General features: G+C 38.2%; 1 protein-coding gene across 4 annotated transcripts; it reads right to left on the reverse strand.

The window, feature by feature from the left end:
- Window positions 1-22: 22 nt before the first annotated feature.
- PRDM4 (PR/SET domain 4) lies at window positions 23-17,072 on the reverse strand. Of its 4 annotated transcripts, none has more exons than XM_063308917.1 (13): window positions 16,710-17,072; window positions 15,125-15,204; window positions 13,539-13,669; window positions 12,940-13,116; window positions 11,684-12,469; window positions 10,233-10,382; window positions 8,494-8,541; window positions 7,315-7,433; window positions 6,553-6,638; window positions 4,345-4,472; window positions 3,598-3,912; window positions 2,873-3,041; window positions 23-461 (listed from the first exon to the last, which is right to left on the reverse strand). In XM_063308917.1, the coding sequence occupies exons 3-13, from the start codon at window positions 13,666-13,668 to the stop codon at window positions 149-151; spliced, it is 2,421 nt and encodes an 806-aa protein (XP_063164987.1). In that variant the 5' UTR covers window position 13,669; window positions 15,125-15,204; window positions 16,710-17,072; the 3' UTR covers window positions 23-148. The 4 variants fall into 4 exon arrangements, with proteins under 4 accessions (XP_063164987.1, XP_063164988.1, XP_063164985.1 ...); XM_063308918.1 differs by lacking the exon at window positions 15,125-15,204 and adding an exon at window positions 15,696-15,835 and having other exon boundaries at window positions 11,684-12,364; XM_063308915.1 differs by lacking the exon at window positions 15,125-15,204 and adding an exon at window positions 15,696-15,835.
- Between the last annotated feature and the right edge of the window lie 3,001 nt (window positions 17,073-20,073).

The following is a 20,073-nucleotide window of genomic DNA, read 5'->3' on the forward strand; positions in this document are numbered from 1 at the left end:
ACTATTTTAATAGATGAACATGGGTAATTATGTTGTTTTAATATTCCTGGCTATCACTCTGAAAACAGAGAAGCCGTTTCGCTTATGGATGAGAATTTGGCCACCGAGTGGAAGTTTACATGTTAATTCAATAATTTTAGGAATTGTCTTATTTGTGACAAGAAAGTGTATCACCTGTCACATACATGGTGGTTCTGAGTCGACAGTTTTCATTTGTTGTAGAATTTATCAATTCTTCTTCCTCTGAAGAATCTTCCTCCTCCTCTTCTTGGGCGGAGAGACCAGAGGTTGGTCCTTTACAAATTTTTAGATGGCGAGTAAGGTGGTATTTTGTTAAATAAGCCTTGGAACACTTTTCGCAGACATAATCCCTCTTTCCTTCGTGAGAGTTTAAATGTTTCTTTAGATGATTTGTCCTTAAGAATAGCTTCTCACATTGTGGACATTTGATCTGCCGCTCTCTAAACAGGAGTGGGCATGGAGAAGAGAAATAGTACTTTAGTCATGAGAACATGAAAACATTTTTTTGCATTTGATCTTTTGAACTTGAAAGCTTGTGGGACATAGATACACACAGTTGTTCTAATCATAAATCACCCATTTAACATAGGGATAACCACACTTTTGCAGACATAAGGCTTTGTGATGCTCAACATTCAGAGGGGAAAAAAAATCAGAGGTGCTGTTTCCTTTGTTCAGCACCACATACTTGGAATTTCATTATTCCTGTTTGACCCTGGAAGAATTCCAGTCTATAAAGTATTGGAGGAAACAGAAAACACTGGTTGATCTTGAAAAGCCAAGCAGATTGGACCTAGTAACTACTTGGATGGGAGAAAACTACGTTATCTGAAGGCTGTATATTATACTAGAAAGTCAAAACGTCATAGAAAGTGGCAATAGCAAACTACTTCCATGTTATTGTCAAGAAAACTACAAGGATATGCAAATAGAGACACCAGGTGTCAAGCTTTTTAAAATATTTCTTCTTTTACACCTCCCTACTACATCTGGATTTTGCATATAATATTTTTGAAGAATGACATAATTCTAGTCTTACTGCATAGTGTAAAATGGTTATTGGGAGAATTCCAGATACATAGAAGTTACATTTGTACAGTAATCCAGGCTAAAATTGGATTGGGTAGTCAGACATCCAGCCACTTTCTCAGTACCTTGTGTAAATCAGGCAATCACATTAAGTCATAACATTGGCGGGAGGCACAGTGTTTTGGTAACACAGTATTAGAATTAGTTACATCAATCTGGTCTTTGTCCAGGGGCATTATGGTTTCTGTTTGCACAGCACTGATGATATAAATCCTCTCTACTACTGTACATACATAGATACATACATCATATTCCCCTCCTTTTTTATATTTTTATTCCGCCTTTTTAAAAATACATACTTTGATCAACTCAAGATGGTGAACATACCTAATACTTCTGCCTCCTATTTTCCCAACAATAACCCTATGAGGTGGGTTGGGCTGAGAGGGAGAGACTGGCCCGAAGTCACCCAGCTGGCTTTCATGCTTAAGGCAGAAACTAGAACTCACAGACTCCTGTTTCTAGGCCAGCACCTTAACCATTAGACCAAATTGGTTGCAGTCATTCTTGTTTCCTTCTCCTTTACACAGGGGAACAATAATGCCATTCTTCCAGCTTTTGTCCTCTTCCATTTCCTCATAAACAATTTCATCACTTTTAATTCCATTCACTCTGCTAGAGGCTCCTTATTAAGTCCTTTTTGTCCACTTTCAAACCAAGTTTTTATTTCCCTCAAAATTGCTCAACTTATTCTCAGTTTCTTCATCTTGACAATTTGTTGCTCTCTGACTATTCCTTGTAACAATTTTTTTCCTTATACACTATCTTGTCTAGGTTGTCATCTGCTATCTGTCTTTAAGCCCCCTGCCCTTCCTGGTTGTTGCAAGGAGAAAACAACTGATCACTTGTACCGAGGAGACTGTCAATGCCTCCTTACGGAAGGGGAAGTTTGCAGCAGCATTGAAGAAGGCTATGGCGCACCCCATTCTGAAGAGGCCATCCCTGGGTCTAGATGTTTTGGAAAATAACTGTCTGGTCTCATAGATGGATGATAGATAGAAACAGACCTTTTCCTAAATAGATACTCATCAAACAGCCACCATTTCATGTCTGAATAACCCAAGCATTTTTCTGTATTCATTCCCACCACACATTCATGTTATCTAGCAAAATACATTTTTCCCCATTGCATAACTTTTCAAAAAACTCATTGCTGGTTCTTCCATTATCACTATTAATTGGAGTGCAACATGCAACAGTCACTAACTTATGGACTCTTACTTTCATATGCATCTACAATACTCTTGATTATACCAATTTATACATACATTTTAGTCTTTCATCCATAATTAAACCTACACTTCCAATTTCTTGCATGTGTTTGTCATTTCTACAAGACTAGTTCATCTTCCAATGAGATCTATTATATTCTTCCCCTTAGTTTCACAGATACACAACATATCTTTTATTTCATGGCACTAATTAATTCATGCCCTTTACCATTTTCTCCTCTTCCATTCCAAGTAATGATCTTACATAAGCAATGGTCATCATTGATCTCTACCACCCATCACGGTTTTTGGTCAAGTGAGACTCGTATGATGCTTTTTTGATAAGATGAGGGAGGTAAATACCAGCTTATCAGCCTTCATCTTGAAGTATTTTACATAATTCATTTTTCTTCTGATAAACCTGGGTTTCTCTTGAGAACTGTTACTCCTATCACTATCATAAACCTTTTTAATAAGGTCCTCTTTAGGTCATAGGTAATAAATGAAACATACACACACAGAAATAATCTGTCTTTCTCTGAATGACTCACTGTGTATGGGTGAGCACATGCTGCTTGAGATCTTGACGCCGCATAAATAGTTTATCACAATAATCACACTTCAGATTTTTTTCTCCAGTGTGGATAACCATGTGTGTTTCTAGGTGAGCCTTCTGAGTAAAAGACTTTTCGCAGAGTGCACAGCGATAGTTCTTTTGACCTGAAAAAACGATTTACACAAAATCATTTCATCCCATCCCATCCACAGAACAGTAAATATAGATTGAAACTCCATGTTATCAACATGTTTGATAATACAGTAGAGCCATGCAATGCATTTTAATGCTGCAAGTAACTCATGGCATGGAATATGTATGGATTTTCTTATGTTCTGCTACAGATAACAAACTACCTATAACTCTCCAATTCTCCAAAGATTTCCCAAGTTGCTTCTCTAAAGGAGCTAGAGGGGTCCTGGTCTTTGTTAGGGTCTTTTAATTTAATGCTTCTTCAACTGTCTATTCCTAGCAAAAGGACAAATGAAAAATAGCTTCCTACAGCTAAAAATTCATTTAAAAATTTGGGAGCTCACATTTAAAATCAAAATTGAACTGGTCTCTAAAACATCATGTCACAAATCCTAAATTTCAAGGCAACACAACCCTCCATTCCAAGAAGGAACAAACAAGATCTGTCTTCACTGTGACAAAATTGTTCAATAGGTCCTAACTATTTGTTTGGAAAAAGAACTTTAAATTTTGTTCTTCCTCACTTACCTGTATGAATTTTAAGATGTGTACGCAGATTGCTGGGGTCACTAAAGGCCTTACTACAGAAATCACACTTGTGTGGCTTCATACCTATATGCCCCATGAAGTGAACATGAAGCTTAGAAGGTGAGATAAATGCTTGAGGGCACATAGAGCATTTCCACTTCCTTTCCTTAATGTGTCCTGGTCCATGGGTACTGCTGTGCCCCTGACTGGGGAAGTGGCTGTGGAGATGACTACTCAGATGGACCTTAAACTCTGCATAGGAAGCACATTCTTTTCCACAGTGACAAGTGTGCACATCAGGATGCTCAGGAACACCTATAAGACAGGTAGTTGTTTATGATGCAGCAGAAAGTAGGAACCAAACAAATAACAGAAATGCAACAAGAAAATGCAACTAAATTTAAAATGCATAAAAAAGCTTCAATCTTATATTTTGTTGAAATAGGCTCATGTTGCAAAATAAAGAACAAGAAACGAGAATGAGACATTATTAGCTGACTTACTGATTAACTTTGAATGACATGTTTTGTTCAAAACATGAAGAAAGTGAAACTCCAATCAGATCAGATAGAGGAAAATATAAATCAGAAGCTAAGTCTAAGCTTTTATTCATATCAGATTTAAGCTCGCCACTTGGATCATACTTCCAGAAGTAATTCTCAGTATGGTCAGTGTTCCAGGCCTGGGAGCTACAGTCCAAAACATTTGGAGAAGGCCATATTTGGAAAGCCTAGCTTAACTGCTTACCAATCTGCTGGGCATAGTCACGACTATAGTAAAAAAGGAGCTCATGGTCTGGAGGGATATCACGTGAAGTGCAGAAGTAAATCTTTCCATCATGAGAGTAGGCTACCAGATTTTGTTCTTCCCGATTCCTATTTCACAGAGGGGAAAATCTTGTAAGTATTCATATTTATATGATGCCTATCACAAATATCCCTAGATCGTTTAATATTCTTCACTCAAGCCAATTTTAAAACAAACTGCAGCAACATTCACTGAACAAACCCCCCCTGATGCCTTTGAACTGTGGTGCTGGAGAAAATTTGGACCGTAAGAACAACAGAACATTCAGCGCTAGATGAAGTAAAACCAGACTGCTGACTGAAAGCAATACTGAAACAAAAATATTCTGGACACATAATGTGATAGTAAGAGTCATTGGAGAAGACTCTGAAAAAGAAGACAAAAGAAGACACAGTGGCTAGATACCATCCCTGGTTGTACAAGCACAAGTTTCTAAGAATTCAAAACAGTTACACAGAATCCTGACATGACGTCCATCAGGTTGCAAAGAGTCAGAATGGGCTGAACGAATGAACAATGAGATTCACTAATCTTCTACTTATCAGAAACAATTTCTTTTCAGTTGAAGGGACAGACTGTTAAACTTTTTTTATCGTGCTGCAGTCCAGACACAGAAAAGCAAGTACCAACTTTTTTTTTTTTTTTGCGGGGGGCGGGCTGAAGTGTTAGCTATTTCTTATTTCTATCTAGACCCCATCCTTCTCTTGCCTTCATGGTGAACTTAAAGGTTTTAGTGTCTGATAAGCTACCGACCAAGCATTTCAATTTTTTTTTTCCAAGCCACTTTGCAAAAGCTCTGAGGATCTGTTGTTCTCAAATTTCTAAAGTATTGTGGTACTTCATTTAGTCTTACTGGGTACATATAGTGTTATATGTAAACACTAAGACTTGTTCCAGAGACTATTAAAACAAATAATGCTTTAGTTTGATGTGCAAAACTAGCCACTCTCTTCCTCTGAAGACACTAATCAGCATTCATGGTGCATTAACTGTTTTAATAATTTCAGTGAAAGATAAACAAAATTCCTTCCACATGAAGTATCAAATATTCACAAGATAGAAAGAATCCACCTCATTATTCTGCTCTTTGAATGAAAAATTCATGGTTCTGTATTTTAAATCCTAATCTAAAGCCCAAGGGCCACATGTGGCTTCAAAATGCCCTCAGAAGTTGCTGACAATTATAATTTGAATGTGGCTGAGTGGAAAACATTTTAAATTCATGGGGAGCAATCACATTAACTATTTATGTAACTTTACTGTTATTTAATTAAATCAGATACATTTTTGCCTGAATCCACCCACTTTTTAGAGTGCAGGCCAAAGCATGTGTTTCAAAGAACAACTGCAGTCCTCAGAAAAAAGGCTGCACACCTTGGGAGCCAAGATAATAAATGCACATTCTCTTCCCTGTGACAACCCTTGAAGTATTGGAAGACTTGAGATTTGAGAAGCATTTGAAGTGTTTAAAACTAAACTTGACTTTACAGATCTCATTTTTTGATTTTAATTTTTAATTAAAAATTCATTTCCAGATGAACCAATTGAATTTGAATTTCCAGATGAAGCAATTCTGTCTCACAATATAGATTATCTCTACTGCCACCCCTCTACAAAGGGCACCTAAAACATTTCACAAAATATAATAGGGTACAGATAAGAATAATAAAATTTAAAAGATTACCTTAAAAAAATTAAAAATCAGAAAACGAGATCTGTAAAGTCAAGGTTGGTTTTAAACACACTTCAAATGCTTCTCAAATCCCAAGTCTTCCAATACTTCAAGGGCTGTCACAGGGAAGGAAATGTGCATAGGGTAGGGCAAAAACAAATGGGTTGAAGCTTTACAGAGATACAAACTCAAAATAAGGAGGCATTTTCTGACTGTGAGTTATTAAGCAAAACTCCTAGAGTTTTGGAGGCTCCATCACTGGAAGTTTTCAAGCAAAGGTTAGACAGCCATTTGTCTGGGATGGCACAAAAAAAATCTATTCCAAGTCCAGAATATTGAGGAATAAAGGAAAAGAGCTATTTGATATTATATATTTTTTTAAATGACAATACGTTACAAAGTATCTAGTGAGGTGTATAGGATTATCATGTAGTTACTTAGATGTTCTGTTTTTTTTTGTTCTATCATTTTCTCACCTGGCCTTCCGCACAAACATCATCCAGTTACATTCATTTTCATCCGTTGTGATGATGTAGAATTCCAGGACATTATTGTGATACATCTGAAAGAAGATAATTAGAGCCACCTCAGATGGTTACAAAACCTCCCTACAAAGTGAAGAGAGCACCTTAACAGCTGCATGAAGTTTTCTGATTACAGTCATCACTTCCTTAGGTAAGTCACATAAGCACAGAACATATGGCAATAGTCTCCAGTCACTATGGCTTAAAGAATCAGAGCAATAAATACAGACATTTAGATGACCTTCTGTGCCAGGGAATTACTTCTTTTGTAAGAAGGTACATTCCCCTCTTCCCCCAGTTTCCAAAATGCATCATCTGAACCCTGGTGCTTGGTAACGAGTTAGTGAAAGGAGGGCACCAACAGCAAAGACTACAGCGGTAAATCCAATTTTGGTCTGCAAAGCTTAAGATAACATTCCTAAGCACTATATTTTGGGGGAAAAAGAGGTAAGTCTCTTTGAAAAACATTTTTCTATATAAGAACAGGACAGTAAGTCAATATATGGTAATCAGTCATTTTATTCATTACCAGCATACTTTTTTTCACTGTAATAAATGCAGTGGTCCCATTTTGCATGGGCAAAAGAGCTTAATCCAAACAATTATTTTTGCTTGATAATGCTGGCTGGGGAATTCTGGCAGTTGAAGCCCAGACATCTTAAAGTTGCTGAGGTTGAGAAACACTGATCTAAAGAGAGCATTATGCAAACTGACCTTCCAAATGTGATTGGCTGTTTTGTCTGTCCAGTCAGCTACTTCCACTGAGTGGCTCTGTTGACCAACGAGTGGTCCAAAGCAAGTACGGACAGGAATGGTTTCTCGAGCCCATACACCTAGGAGCAGTTGGGGGGGAAAATCGTAATCCACTGACTGCACCAAATAAAAGCTAGTACCAAAATGCAGTATAATGTTTTGAGTTTCACTGCTAAGCAAAAATCTATGAAAGCTTCTACAAAATCGAAAATCACAGGAACAATCATATTTCTGTGAGTAAACTCATATATAATATTGCATTGGTCCACTGTATTCTAATATCAATTCATCTGAGATGACTGGTGAAACTTTCAGATGACTTGCAAAACTGAGATTGGGATCTCTTGCACTCATTAAAGATTTCAGGCTACTTCCGGCAAAAACAGAAAATTCTTTTTTCAGAAAATGCAGAAGTATCCAGGAATACAGAACAGTGTACAAAAATGTGTGTGTAGAATGGTGTGTGTGTGTGTGTAATTCTACTAGTTATTTTAAATAAAAACTCCATAAAATTTTGTTAGTAACATTCCCACCTTCAGAAAATGGTGCTCCAAGAAACTCAGTGTCTCCTAGTGATAACAAACACCTGTCCCCCAAAGAACAGTTTCTACACCTCCACCAATCTTCCTCTCCAATATATAACTATAGGCAGCATAAGTCACAGTTCAGTCAAACCATCTAGGAAGCCATAGCCACACACAACTGTAGGCTCTGCTCTTAAAAGATGCTACAGAATAACCTTCAGTGTATTAGTGTTCCATGATAAATATTAGAAGACGCTCCAGTGAGTTACCGCAGAAAGTATTCTGCCAAGAAATGGAAAACAAACAACAAAGGTTTCAAGCTTCTTATGAACATTGCCTCAGCAAGAATGTTTGATTAAGCATGAATGGAATCCCATGTTATACGTAAGTCTCATCTCAAAACAGAGATAAAGCCAAATGATAATTAAATAAGAACAGTTAAAGGGAAAAAGCATTTCCGAAAACCAGACTAACAAAATACAGTGTAACAGAATATAAATAATTAAGCACATACAAAAACTAAAGAAAAACTCTATTTTTTCTATGAATACCTAGGCCTACTTCCATTTACTGCTAAATCTGAGATTCATTGCCAAAGTGTAGGTAGTGGTCATACCTAAGGAAGGAGATCCAAGACAGGTTGATAATTGACAATACTGCCCACCTAAAAGAAAGCAATAATTCTCCATTACCATAAACTTGCACATATGAAAATTTGCTATTAGACTGGGAGATAAAATAAAACGCTGTTAGATTTTCAACTTTCTTCTTCAAAGCATAAATTATATTTCTTAGAAACCTTAGAAGGCTCTTTAATTTTACAAGGATTTTTAATATAATTGCTATACCTCTAATAACTCTTTTCATAAGAATATACAGTTGCCTGCAAAAGTTAGACATCCCTCTTGAAACTTTACATTTCAGTGAATTCCCAAGTGAACAAAAGTCAACACAACTTGTACATGGTACAGAGTTAAACACAACATATTTCTGCAGATCTGAATGCATACTTAGCAGTTGCTTACAGTTTCAAGTAAGAAAACAGTGGATATGGCAGGTGCAAAAGTTTGGACTCCCTATCAGTTGATTCAGTGCTATTTTTTTTTTATTTGTAAGCCCCCCAAAGGTCTATTAGCCCTATGATTAATCAGAATAAGACAATTCCACTATGAACAAAAGCTCTGCTAACCTCTCAAGTTGCAACTGTCTGTTTTCAACAACCGTGAGATCCTCTGCATAGCTGTTTGAGCATATGAACTGTTCAAGGCAAAACAAGATTTGGAAGAGATAAATCTTAGCTAGAACTGCCTAAAAACTGTTCAGATCTGCAAAATATAACTCGCAGATCACTGCAAACAATCTGCTCAAAAAGCTAGCTGAGTGTGGAGTAGTTACCTGCCAGTTCACAGTACAACAATCATCTGCATGGGAGAACTGTCTGAAAGTCCCCTTTACTCCAAACTCATCAAAAAAGTCACTGTTTAAAGTATGAAAAAGAAAAGCTTGATAAGCCTGAAATGTTATAGAATGCAGTACTTTGGACTGATGAAGCGAAAACTGTGCTGTCTGGCCACAGCCATTCCAGATACATTTGGAGAAACAAGGGTGCAGCTTTTGAAGAAAAGAACACCTGCCAATGGTTAAGCAGGAGGTGGCTGTATTATACTTTGGTGCTGCGTGGCAGTAAGTGGCACAGGAAATACTGTGTGGTGGAAGGAAGAATGCAGTCAACTAAATATCAACACATTCTAGAAGCTAAATAAAGTCACTGAAGAAGTTAGAACTGAAAAGTTGAATATTTCAGCAAGACAGTGATTCAAACATACCTCCAAATTGATCATGAAGTACTTAACAGAAAAGATACCAGTTCTGGAATGGCCACAACCCTCAAGCTTGAATACTACTGAAAATCTGTGTCGATATCTGAAGCATGAAGTGCATGCAAGGAGGCCTAAGGATATTTCTGAGCTAGGAAACTTCTACAAAGAAGAGTATGGAAAATTCCAAAAGCAAGAATAGATCAACAATCAGTTGGCTACAGAAAATGTTCGGAAGCTGTTATGTCTACCAAAGGAGGTATTACAAAGTACTGATTGGAAAGGTCTCCAAACATCTGCATCTGCCATATTCACTGTTTTGTTCTGAATGTGTAAACAACTGCACAACAATAGTAATTGCATCCAAATTTGCAAAAATATGTGTTTACTTTTACCACATAGAGGTTGCATTGCATTGTATACCTAATAATAAAGCTCTGCCCAGATTCATATTCTTCCCCAAGTAGTAGCTTTTATTTTCCAGCTACTGTATCAAATTGTGTTTCAAGATGAGAATGTGCAATAAAAAAATCCTTACCAACTTCGGGTCCCATGACAGCATGACGAATATTAAGCTGTTTGGGGAGAGAAAGTCTGGCCCTGCTCTCTATTGGAGTGTCAGAAACAAAAGTCACTGGCCCATGATCTGGGCAGTCTGATGGGTAAGCCTTATCGCAGAGTGTGCACCCTGTGGATAAGAAAAAAGGACACAGCCTGAGAGAATTGTTCCTGTCAGTTCCTGTAACAGGACAGGCAAGATGAGAGTACAAAAACCTCAAAGTAATAGTTATTAGACTTATGCTTATAAAATGCTTCTTTCCTTGAGGCCTGTGGCAAATAAAAAGTGCCTTGAAGTGATAGGTAAAGAACTTTACAAAAGTTAGCTTTTGATGGGGGGGTGGGTAGGGTTGGAGACATATTATAATATGGATTATGTGTGGACAAGTAAGCTTGGTTAAATATTTTTAGTGGGCAACTAAACCTGGTTAAATATTTTTATGGACTATATTGGGGAGGGAAAGCAAATTTATTTGCAAAATTGAGACATGGATGACAGGAAAACAAGTCATGTAAATGCAGGTGAATTTTTTCTACAAACATATTCTTTTGCACACACAACTTAGATGCAAATAAATATGAAGTAGCTTTATAGGAATATCTGCTCTGACAGCCCATTACAACCATAGAACATAGGAAACTGAGTTTTCTCTCATTTACTTGCAGTGCTGACTAATGTAAAGATATGGACAACTGAAGAAAAAATCATCTTTCTTCTGTGGAAGATTCTCAAGTAATGATAATTAATGATAATTAAACATTGAATGCAAAAGCATTCAAGACATATGAAAAACAGATGCTTATATGCATGCCAATTTCTCTGAACTGAGAGGACAGCAAGAGGGAAGGGTTGATCTGTTCAGTGAGTGAAACACAGCAAAACAGTCCATACCCATTTTAGTTTTTAGATATATCTGTATTCACGCTTAACCTTAAATGGAAAAAAATACCCCTTTTGCAGTCAGGAGGGAGAAAACCTGAGACAAACTGCAAACCATATATACCTAAATATTTATTACATGTAGCAGGAACAGACAATTGGTGCCTTTCAGATGTTTTGAACTTTGTTACCATCTCTGGCCATTCCCTATACTGACTGATGTTTATGTCTCAGTCAAAAACATAAAGAAACAAGATTGCCTTCCCCGCACATCCAGAATGGGTTTGCGTTGTGAGCTAAGCCAAATTGTGGTTCGTTTGTTTTTGCCTTAATGTTTTATACCAATTGGAGTGTGTTAACCATGGTTAAATAAATAATGGCTTAGTCCTGGGTAAATTCAACCATTGGTTAAAAGTTTAGTCCCAGTTTTCTGCAACTTCTGTAAGCTTTTTCTGTAGCTCCAGTGGACTTTATCATAAGTACATACATATAAAAGCAGGGTAAGTTAAACTTTTTGAAGTAGTTGGAAACACATATTGACACATACTCACATATTGTAAACAATGTAGCCATATTCTCCTTATTGGAATTGGAATCTTCCATCTGCAATGATGATGGCACAAAAGCAAGATTGTCTGAGGAGACAGCCACATGATTTTGTCCCATGGCTACTTCCTGGTTTATGGAGGATACTGTCACAGGCTCCAAGCTGAGACCCACTTCATGTAATGAGACAGATTCCAGGGAAGTGAGATTATGTGAGGTAGAAAGTGCAACACTCACAGAATTGCTGCTCATGGCCACTGTATGAATAGAGTCTCCAAGTGTTCGGTCAGACATCCCATTGACACGGCCTGCAATGTGGTCAGTCTCCATAACAACAGGAAGTTCCAAACTGCTACCATGGATAGGGATGACACCATTATGCCCTACAGTTTCTGTGGCTAAACTGCTATCCACCGCTAGAGGCTCATGATTACGACTGCCATTTGCAATCTGTGAGTGATCCCCACCTACATCACTCATCCTAAGTTCTTCAGCCATTCTGTCACTAGAGATTGGACTGGTAACCCTTGAAACACTTTCTATGGTAATTGTTGTATCCAGAGCTACATCATGGCCATCGCTGGGATGCAAACTTTGAGCGTTGTGTGCATTCACTGAACGGGAATCCATGGAGACAATGCCTGCTTCAAGACCCACGGTTCCATTGGGCTGGTAGGGATCTAAGTCTGAAGGATTATTGGAGACAGATAAAGCTGAGTTACTATCAACATTGACATTGTTGGGGTGAATACACTGAGGTGGAGGTCTATCAGCTAAGTAAGATATGAGACCTGAAGAAGGGGAGAAACGAAAGAAAGATAAAAATAAGCACGCTTTCATAGTAACAAGTCAAGTTTTAAATTGCTGAACACAAGGACAATCAATTTGCACTAGTGCATGCAATAAACTTAAGGCATTGGATTTGCACTTCTTATGACTTGCAAATAAAGAGTCCATGTGATTTAAAGAATTATTAACCCACAAGAAAGAAATGCACAACCTCACTTGTACAATTCCAGATGATGTCTATTTTGTAATGATTAGTTGTCAAATAAATAAAATGGAATTATAAAACTGGAAGAGAATATTTGACACATCCCTATTTACCTGTAAAATGTATATCCTGTTGCCTATCCAGCTGAGGCTTTCTTTGCAACTTACAATAAAGTGATAACATTAGTCCCCTGTTAGACGTGGTCCTTTCTGAGCGTATTACTGAACTTAAGATTTTATAGAACATCTGTTGTGTCACACTACGTACCAGGTAGAATGTGTCTAAAGTAGCTGCTTTCTAGATGAGGGTAAGGTGGTGGAGGTAGGGTATAATTTCTCTCTGGTATACCGCACATCACTCCTCGATCTCCAATGCCCATTGGAAGCATCAGAGACAAAGCAGAAGGTAATGAGGGCCCCAAATTTGGAATTGCAACTGGTAATCCTAATAAAAACAAAATAATTAGTCTACAGTTGATAAAGGATAAAGACATTTAAGGAGAGTGGATGCACAGAGACAAAGAGTAAAAATTGGAAAGAACATTAGAGGTTTTGATTTCCACCCAAATGGGGCAAACTCTACTTAAAATATGCATTCATTTCTGTTCATAATATTCTTAATGTGTGTCACATTTCTATTGCAAACTGACCCTGGCTTTTTTGTAATAACGGAAAGATGCTCAATTCTTGAAAATTACACCTAGGAATTGAGGTTTGGGCATTAGCAAAACACTGAGAGAAAAGGATCAAAGCAAAACTGAGTTTCCTAAAGCTGGGCTTAGACATGTCACATCATCTCCCAATTTGAAAAGCACAGAAATAAAGACATCAAGAAAAATGTCTCTTCATCATGACTTGATAAGTTACCTGGTGCTGGTATAGCATTATGGGTGGGTGAAGAGGCCAAAGCTATGTGATTTCCTGCAACAGCCAGGGCATTGCCCACAGAAGAAGTCAGCTGTTCCATCCCCACAGGGCTCAGACTCATTTCATTCATCCTAGACAAAAGAGGAACATTTAAAATGTAAATAATAGTTCAGGCAAGTATGAGTTTGGCATTTAACAAACATAAAGAACTTGGTATAAAACAGGGTTCTACAATCAGTTTTAGGTTGACAGTTACACTTATCTTTTGAATGGTGTGACAATGGGCTGCACTCTAACATGGAGGGTCAAGCCAAGAACTAAATTTCATTTTATTTAAATGAGTGATTCAAATATATTAATATAATCAATTTCCATGATTTTAATAATTTATTTCTATCATATTAAAAATTAAAATTTGGTGGCAATTTCTGGAGAGATTTTAGGGAATGTACCACTAGTATAGAAAAATAGCACAGACTATTTTGCTTCTCTCCCCCGACTCCCTTTATTTTTTTTATTCCTCCAGCAGATTTGATAAAAGACTCCAAAGAAGCTGAGGTGAAACTGGGACAGAGCCAAAGAACTGAGAAGCAGGGTGTTTCAAGAATATTTGCCAATGGGAAAGCAGACTGCCCACAAACGCTGTAGCATTACAACATTGCAAAAGAAAAAATAGCCTTATTCCAGTTTCAAATAATGTGCAGTGGAACAAGAAAAAACTGACTCAGATTTTAAAATGTTCTGACACTGTATGAAAGCAGATCTGGAATTGGTTCCAAATCAGGCTAAGTGTGGAAGTGCCCATAGGTTAAAATCTTTAAGAGTATGCTAACATTTTAATTTCTCATGCTTTTGTAACCATTGTCTGTACTTCCTTAAAGCTTACCAAAATCAAACTGTGTACCAGTAATATATTTAGTATTAAATATTAAACCTCGATTTAAAGGAAACCCATTTAACGGGCACTGGATGTAATGGACAATATTTCTATCTGGACATCCCCCAAAGTAATAGACAAATCCGTTAGTTCAAGTAGTCTAGATCAGATACTTAAATCTACATTATTATGTACATTTTGGCACAGTTTACATCATTTGTGTCATTATATCATCATACAAATGCTGTAATCACTGTAAATGACATCATTCAAGTTTAATGGACATTCAGGAATTAACAACCCCCCCCATTGATCTGTTAAATCTTGTGATTTTTCAAATACTATGTATTGAGCAAAACACAGCAGTTCCAAAAGTAATTCCATGCTTATAATTCGTACATGTACCTGCCATCTATAAAATGTTACTTGATTATTTAAGACGCTACTAAGCACAAATGAAAAGCAGTCTTTTTAGACTGATTGGAACTATAATTATTTTAAAAGGAAAAGACATTCATGCATTTTATCCTTATTACTGCCACACATTAGAACCCACTGCAAATTAGTTGTAAATCTGCAAAAACTTTAAAATTTGTAGCCCTAAAAATTATCTAATCAGAGTTACAGATACAGAATACGTTCCTATTTTTCTATACTGTGCTCGTTTAATGAAGGTTTAATTCATTTAGGCTTTGTAATTGACACTTACTCTGATCAACACTGGCTGGATTCACACAACAGAAACACAAGAACTAGACTCTGTATCAGTCCCTCTTTTGAGCATACCTCCTAATTGAAAGAAAGCAAATTAAGAGCAGTGATCCCCAGAGGCAAAATGGACAATGTCCTCCAAAGGCAGATAATTCTGCTGCAACAAGTATGAATCAGTATTAGAATTATACCCAAATCAAAGATGAAACAGATTCATCCAGCCAAAGCTCACAAACAGTGAACCAGTTAGAGATGTTCCAGAAAACTTTCTCAGAGGCAGGATCCCACTCCCAATGTCCCATCCCTCCTGAGGGATTAACCACATCTCTCAGGGACAGACTATTCTGTGCTTCTCTGTTTACAGAAAAAGGGCCTGTCCTTTTACTGAATACAGAGAAGCACAGAGCGATCTGGCGCCAAGAGGTACGGTTTAGGGAAAGGGCCTCTGTCCAGGCCTAAGCTGCACACTGGACAGTTGTTGCCATCATTCATGCACTGGATATGAATAAGAGCCCCTTGTTGTGTACCATAATGGCAGGGAACCCCAACTGTCCCAGGCTCTTTCCTACCAGGGAAGAACTTGATGGGCGTACATCATGTCAAAATGCAGTCATCTGGAGGATGTGGCAACTATATATCAGTCACAGAGAGACATGACAACTAGGCATTATCCTGCTTCACCCACACACATGAAGGATGTTCTTCTTTGCTGTAAGAAATGTAACTGAGGAAGATGCCAATTTATAAACACACTGTCTTAGACCAGAGTTTGTGACTAAACCTTTCAACTATAGCTTTAAGTGCAAATTTGCAAAAGGAATAGTGCTTGCAGATAGAATATGAAGATTTTATACCTCCCAATCTCAGTAATTCCTTCTCACAGCATCTTTAGCATTGTTAGTATAGAAAATAAGCTAGATAGATCACTTCACTTATAGTGAAATGTAAGAGTTAATAGGATTAATAGGACCACTGCTCTGCCAACATTTCATCAAAATACAAATGAATGTCTTTATCAGTGTCCTCATGAGAAATATTTACAGATCAATCTCAACAATAGAAAAGGATTAGCAGATCACATTTTGTATGACATTTCAATAAAGCCTGAACACATTTCAATTTACATATGACTTGGCTTATATATGCTTTGATTTGTAATTAAATACAACATGCTAATTAACCAATAGTGTTAAGCCCCACAGCCTGAAATAACATGCCCTTTGGCAATCTTCTTTTACTTTACTAATACTTAGCAGAAATTTCTCTGATTTACTCACAAAATAATAGCAGCTGCTTAATCTTTGAAGAAAACTGTGGTTCATCAAAGCTTATGCCACAATGACATTATTAATCTTCATTACCCAATATTGCCTTTAAAGACTTTCACTGTTTAGATACAGAATAGTTTTGGTGATGTTCATAAATTCCTTTTTCCCCTCAGACTGTAGTCATTCATGATGGCACTCTAGACATGTTCAGAGACACTAACCAAAGCTCAGGCATCAGAAACAGATTCCAGGGCTAAGTCCCAGAATAAATAAACGTCATTTATTCGAAGCCATACACGCATGCAATGCTCCCACCTGGGATGCATCTGCTGGCGAGGCCGGGCCTATGAGGGGCCCAGCGGCGGCAGCAGCGTTCTTCTCCTCCACATCTGGTCCCCCTTTCCAGCTTTTGTCCACCAGCACCTTCCGCCGCCGCCGCGCTCCAGGAAAGTCAGCATCGGTCTAAGACGGACCCAGCCACCTCCTGCAGCACCTGAACCCAGGCCCCGGAGACGCCACCGCCCACCGCCGCAACCAGAACCGCCTCATGGTCCACCCGACGGATCGCGGAAACAGGAGGGGGGGCGGAAAGAATTGGTGCACCAACCACGCAGAGCGCCCCCCTCCGGAAGGGGCGGTGATGCAGCTGTGGAAGAACTCCACCTCTGAGAGAGACAGAGAGGAAGGGGGCGGGGTCAAAAGCAGACGGAGATTACTTCCGGTTTGTTTCACATCCAGGAAAGGCCCCCCGCCCGCTCTTCTCGCCGTTGTTCTATCCTCCCTTTGCTGTAATAGCAGGCTCCCGCCCGCTGCGCGTGCAGACTCTTTGTGTAAACATCAGACGGGCTGCTTTCCGGCGGGGTTTTCTTTTCCGATCGTAGCTCCTGATGTAATCGGCGCAGTCTAGTAGACCGAAGCCGTTTTCTGACGCAATTTGCGCAATGTAGCACTCCTGTTTAAATTCAGCTGAAGTTTTGTTGTTGTGTTGTTTGTTAGTTTAGTCGCTTCCGACTCTTCGTGACTTCATGGACCAGCCCACGCCAGAGCTTCCTGTCGGTCGTCAACACCCCCAGCTCCCTCAGGGACAAATCCATCACCTGTAGAATATCATCTATCCATCTTGCCCTTGGTCGGCCCCTCTTCCTTTTGCCCTCTACTCTCCCTAGCATCAGCATCTTCTCCAGGGTGTCACTGACGCCCAAAATGTCTATCTTTAATCTTGACATCTCCCCAATAACCACATCCAATTTGCCCTGACTCATAGATCTTACATTCCAGGTTCCAATGGTGTGTTGATCCTTAGAACATCGGATTCCCCGTTCACCACCAGCACAGTCGCCCGCTAGCCGTCCTTTCGGCTTTGAGCTAGCTGCGTCATCACATCTGGGGCTAGTTGAACTCATCCTCTGTTCCTCCCCAGTAGCATTTTGACCATCTTCCGACCTGGGGGGGGTCTCATCTTCTGATGGTATACCGACATATCTCTGGTTGTACTGATCCATTGAGTTTTCATGGCAAGAATACTGGGGTGGGTTGTCATTACCTTCCCCAGGGATCGCATTTAGTCTGAACTCTCTGTCATGACCTTCCCATCTTGGGTGGCCCTTCACGGTTTAGCTCATGGCATCATTGAGGTGCTCAAGCTCCAGCACCACGACAAGGTAACGATCCTTCAGCTGAAGTTACTGAGGTTTAAACCGGTAGTCCCGTGCACGTTTTAGGGTAAAAACTGAAGCTATATGCTGTTGGAAAAGCATGAAAGGCTTATCTATTTGGTATATGTATAACCTGGTTTTCTATCACGTAAGGGCCCAAGGCACCTTAGCTGTATTTCGTTTAGTTAATTTGTATACCATTTTTAATTATAATAGCAAAGGATGGCTGCAATTAAAAAGAATTAGATCTTTTAAAAAAAAACCGCTGCTTTCACATTTTACAAGATATTTAGAGAGACAAATACATTCCTATACTTTTCAGAAGAGTATTTCAGTTGGATAGCATCCCACTGACATAGAATTGGGAAAATATATTTTATCTTCTATTGATATCTATATTTAATGGATTATTTATAGTTTGTATTGAATTTTAAATCATCTTTTATTGTAAACCACCCAGAGTCCCTCCTTATTGGGGAGATGGGTGGTGGTAAATTTGGCAAATAAAAATAAATAAATAAATAAATAATTTAAAAATCTAGTGCTGAATGTGCTCTTTAGATCCAGAATGCAGCCAAACTAAAACACCAGATCAGAAAGCCATGACCAAATAGTTTCTCACAGAAATATTTTCCAAAGATTACAAAAAATGAACTTATGACTTACGGTTTGGATAATTAGAAAAGAATAGATAATAGAAAAAATAGAGTTTGTTTTTGTAACCATAGAGTAAGAGGTAATTTTGTATTTGTAATTAAACTTGCTGTAAAGAAAATGAGAAGCAACTTTTATTTCTATTTTTTTCTTTTTGCACTTTTGACTTTTTCTTTGTTCCTTGTTCTTTGTATTAGTTCTTGTTAGTTTTTACTTTCTGTTTAAAATTATTTTTATTTTTATTTATATCTATATCTATATCTATATCTATCTATCTATCTTCAAAGATTACAATCATATTACTAGCTACCTTGACCACTAGGTGTAACTGAAATCACCACAGAGGATAGTAAAATAGAGAAATCCCCTCCCTCCTCCAAGAGGGGTGTGTGGAAGTCAGGGAAAACCCGTACATGGGGGCATGACATAATAGAACATGGTATCTCTCTGCTCTGACAGCTTAAGGGAAGGTGGACTTCTGATAGCAATGTATACCTAGGGAATCAGAATTTCTGCAGCTGAGTCTGTATGTGTATTACAATCATTTATCTCACATGCATACAAATTGCATGCTCTGCACATTTCATTCAGAGTCGAACAGCAATCCCCCCCCCCCCCAATGTGGTATTGTCCTGTTGTAATCTGGTTCTGCTGGTCCTTGAAGTTTCAAAGGCAAGTGCCAGAGAAGAATGTGTCTGCCGGAAGAGAGTAGCATGCACAGACTCCTGGTATCTCTTCCTTCAAAGTGCTCAATCAATCTTCAAAATCAAATTTATTCATTCCTAAACAGCCAGGTTCTTTTGAAGTTATCAGTTTCTTTTACTGTACTGCCGAGCAGCAGGTGGTTCAGGAAATCAACACTTTTGTTCACAAGTTCCAAACGTCGTCAGCTCTGCTGCTTTCTCCTTCATATAAAATAATGTTTAAACACTATGAAAAATGGGTAAAATAATATAAAAGTATCCATGTGGATAAAATGGAGAAACATAATGTTGTAAAGAACCTTTTAAATAAATATTTTCTTGGGGCGAATAAGGCTGTAACCCAAACATTCCAAAGGACAAATCGTAGTCTTCTACATGAAAAAGAAGAAGGCGCAAAGCACACTGAATATACTTAGTAATATTAACTTTGTGGTCTGCAGCAGCTGCAGAAAATGATGAGGACACCAGAATGATGGCATACGCAGTGATGTTTCATGCAAATTCTGCTTTTATTATAATTTTGCCATTCCCCTGCCCTGCCCCTTTTGTGGACACCATGCCTCTTCTGTAGATCCAGGTAGCAAAAATTTCAGTTCAGTTCATAAAAAGCCGCTCTTTTTTTTGTTAAACACAGCAAGGGTTTCATCAAAAAAGAAGAAAATAGAA

Source organism: Candoia aspera, chromosome 7 (assembly GCF_035149785.1).
Source record: "Candoia aspera isolate rCanAsp1 chromosome 7, rCanAsp1.hap2, whole genome shotgun sequence".
NCBI classification, from domain to species: domain Eukaryota; kingdom Metazoa; phylum Chordata; class Lepidosauria; order Squamata; family Boidae; genus Candoia; species Candoia aspera.